The sequence below is a fragment of the Plasmodium reichenowi genome, chromosome 12, assembly GCF_001601855.1.
Source record: "Plasmodium reichenowi strain SY57 chromosome 12, whole genome shotgun sequence".
NCBI lineage: Eukaryota > Apicomplexa > Aconoidasida > Haemosporida > Plasmodiidae > Plasmodium > Plasmodium reichenowi.
The window spans coordinates 1,780,385-1,784,237 of NC_033657.1; the positions used below are offsets into that span (position 1 = coordinate 1,780,385).

At 16.8% G+C, this 3,853-nt stretch overlaps 2 protein-coding genes across 2 annotated transcripts; one reads left to right on the forward strand and one right to left on the reverse strand.

Annotated features, from left to right (window-relative positions):
- Positions 1-1,240: 1,240 nt before the first annotated feature.
- Positions 1,241-2,314, forward strand: PRSY57_1247600 (RNA-binding protein, putative; the record flags this gene model as incomplete). Its single annotated transcript, XM_012908887.2, has 1 exon — positions 1,241-2,314. One exon carries the CDS (start codon positions 1,241-1,243, stop codon positions 2,312-2,314), a length of 1,074 nt encoding a protein of 357 aa, XP_012764341.2.
- Positions 2,315-3,103: 789 nt separating this feature from the next.
- Positions 3,104-3,517, reverse strand: PRSY57_1247700 (putative membrane protein; the record flags this gene model as incomplete). The annotated part of the gene is made up of 1 exon (XM_012908888.2): positions 3,104-3,517. One exon carries the CDS (start codon positions 3,515-3,517, stop codon positions 3,104-3,106), a length of 414 nt encoding a protein of 137 aa, XP_012764342.1.
- Positions 3,518-3,853: the final 336 nt, after the last annotated feature.

Below are 3,853 nucleotides of genomic sequence, written 5' to 3' on the forward strand. Positions count from 1 at the left end.
AATTAAATTTTATTTATTTTATATTAATTTTTTTTTTTTTTTTAATAATATAAATAAATAAATTTAAATTTATATTTTTTTGAAATTTTTAAATATTTTATTAAAAAAAAAAATTTAAAAATATTTTTATTAATAATTAAAAAAAAAAAAAAAAAAAAAAAAAAAAAAAAATGAAATGAAAAGAAAAGAAAAGGGGCTTATATTGGAATATATATAATTATAATATATATTTAATATATTATAATTATATTAAATATATATATAATATATATATATATATATATATAAAGTCATTTTTTATCATATATATTTTTTTCTTATTTATTATATGAAATGCTATTTAAATTTATTTGTGTTTCACAAAGGTTCATATTTTTACAGTATGTGATATGAAAAAAAATTAATATAAATAGGTATATATTAAGGCAAAATATTATATTTATTTATATAATTAAATATATCATATATATATATGTATTATAATTTTTGTACAACGTTATTATGTATTATATTTAATACGCAGTACCATATAAAACATTAAACAATAAATATATTTTATTATATATATATATATATATATATATATATATATATTTAATATATATATTATTAATATTAAATAAACGAATTTATCTAGGTATTAGGTTCAATATATTATTTACCATAAAAAACAGGAAATATAAATAAATAATAAAACAGAGAAAATTATATATTAAGAATATATAGAAAATATATTGAATTTTTTTTTTTTTTTTTTTTTTTTTTTATGATATAATAAATAATATATATTATTTAGATATAATTATTTATATTATATATATAATAAATATATTATTTTTTCATTTTGAATTTTTTTTTTTTTTTTTTTTTTTTTTTTAATCCATCGTTTTTATAGAATATAATTAATGCATGGACATTTATATGTAAATATTTGTTATATATGATATATATGAAAAGGAACAAAATATTATATAAATAAATAAATAAATAAATAAATAAATATATATATATATATATATATATAGAGAAGATTAAATATATTAGGATGAAATTGTTATATATGTATATATGATATTTTTTATATGAAAATATAAACATGATGAGCAAAAAAGGAAAAAATACATAAAAAAAAATAAGAAATATGCAAATATATATAATACATTACATATATGCATTACATATATAGATATATATTTTATATATAATACCTTTTTATGTTTTTTAAAATTATTTTTAAAGTATGGATAGATATGGACATAATGTAAGATCAGATATAAAGAAGCAGGGATATGAAGATTCGAATTTACCCATTCTTTGTGAAACGTGTTTAGGAGAAAATCCATATGTTAGAATAATAAGAGAAGAGAATGGGAAAGAATGTAAAATATGTAAAAATGTGTTTACTCATTTTAGATGGAAACCTGGTGAGAATTCAAGATATAAACAAACGGTTATATGTATGAAATGTGCTAAAGTTAAAAATGTATGTCAAACTTGTTTATTTGATTTACAATATAATTTACCTGTACAAGTCAGGGACAAATTTCTTGAAAATAGTATAGTATTACCAGAGAATGAAACAAATCGGAATTTTTTTTTAGAGCAGATGGAAAACGATATGTCATCAACATATAATAAAATGAATCGTATAAATATGGATTTAAGTAAATTAAAAAGACGAGATCCATATTTTAAAAGAAACATGGCAAGGGTATGTAGTTTCTGGAGGAAAAATTCATGTAATCGTGGAGATGAATGTCCGTATCTTCATAAAGAGATTCATTTAGATAAATCATTATCAAATCAAAATATAAAGAATAGATATACAGGAGAAAATGATATTTTAGCTGAGAAAATATTATTAAAACATAATGAAAAAAATAATGATGATAAAAATATGTCTAATAAAATATGTATACAAGGTATTAGTGAATCAGTTAGTCAAGCAAATATAAAAGAATGTTTTAAAAAATTTGGAGATATTAAATCTATAAAAGTCATACCAAAAGATTCAAAAATGTTTATATCTTATTCTAATTCACAAGCAGCTAAAAAAGCTAGTGATAAATATAAAGATGGTCTTTTACTTAACGGTTGTAATTTGACTGTACATTTACAAGATAATCCAACATATAATAATAAAAATCAACATCCTGTTATTAATTATATGAATAATAATATGTATCAAAATAATATGTCTCCTCAAATGATGTATAATCCTATGTATTATCCATATTATAATATGAATAATATGCACCCTAGCAGTGCTCCCTATTCTTCGATGTTACCATCTGAAGCGGAGCAACGCAAATAAAAAAAAAAAATAATAAAATAAAATAAAATAAAATAAAAAATATATATATGTATATATTTACATATATATATATATATATATATATATATATATATATATATATATTTATATTTATATATGTATTTATTTTTTTTTTTTTTTTTTTTTTTGTAAATAATTAACACATCCTCACCCCTTACATATGTTTTCATATTTTATACTATGATTCACTTTGTTTTGTTTATATTTTCTTTTAAAACAAAATTTATATTTTTAGTTAATAAAAAAAAAAAAATTAAAACATTTTAATATATATATATATATATGTAGATATTGTATTATTCACCATGATGTATATGATAAATGAAACATGAGTATAATTTCTACATGTTTATCTTATATATATGATGTTATTAAAATAATAATACATATAATAAAAATATAATTTACACATAAAAAAAAAATTTATATATATTTTAAAATTATTATTACTTTGGTTATTAAAAAAATTAGCTATAATCCATCATACATTTAAAAAGTGTACGTATATGAAAAAAGGAAATAGGACATATGATATATATAATATGATATAAAAAAGAAGAAAAAAAAAATAAAGATAGTGACATAAAAAATATAATTTAATAAAATAGAATAAATAAAGGAATTACATAATATGTCATATATATATATATATATATATATATTTATTTATTTATTCATTTATATACTCCATATAAGCCTTATGTACATATACCAAATTAACCTACCTCACATTTTATCATTTTATCATTTGATCATTTGATCATTTGATCATAGGAGCTTTATTTGTCTTTTCCTTTGTTCTAAATATTTAACATAGTAATTAATTATTCCAGTAGATCGCCAGATCATGATCCATATACATAAATTTGATAATCCTATCCACCAATTCCTTTCATGTCTCCATTTATATAATTTTAAATGATCAGAAGTTATACCCGTGATTAGCTCATTCGCACTATACATATTTCTTACATTATATTTTAATTTATAAGATTCAGTTATAAATATTAAAAAATTTAAAAATAATATTATAGATACAATTCTTAAAGGTGTATCACCAATCTTCTTTCTACAAAACGAATAACTAAACGTCACAAGAAATCGTACTTTTAATAAGCAAGACAAAAGTAAAAATATGCCTAAGGGCACAACTATCAAATATATAAATTTTAAAAATGTCATTTCATAAATAATGAAATAAAATATGAAGCAAAAAGGAAATTACGATAAATTATCAGTAATTTAATATATATATATATATTTAATCTTAAGGATGAAAATTTTGGCTGAATAAACAAGGTTTATATTAAAAAAAAAAATTTTATATTTTTTATATTATATATAATTATACAAAAATATTATATACCTTTTTAATAATAAAAAAAAAATTATTATATATATTATTTATTATATGTTAATTATTATTTATTTATTTATTTATTTATTTTTTTTTTATTTTTTTATTATTATTTTTTTTTTTTTGGGTGTAATATTTATGACATTTTTAATTTTGAAAAA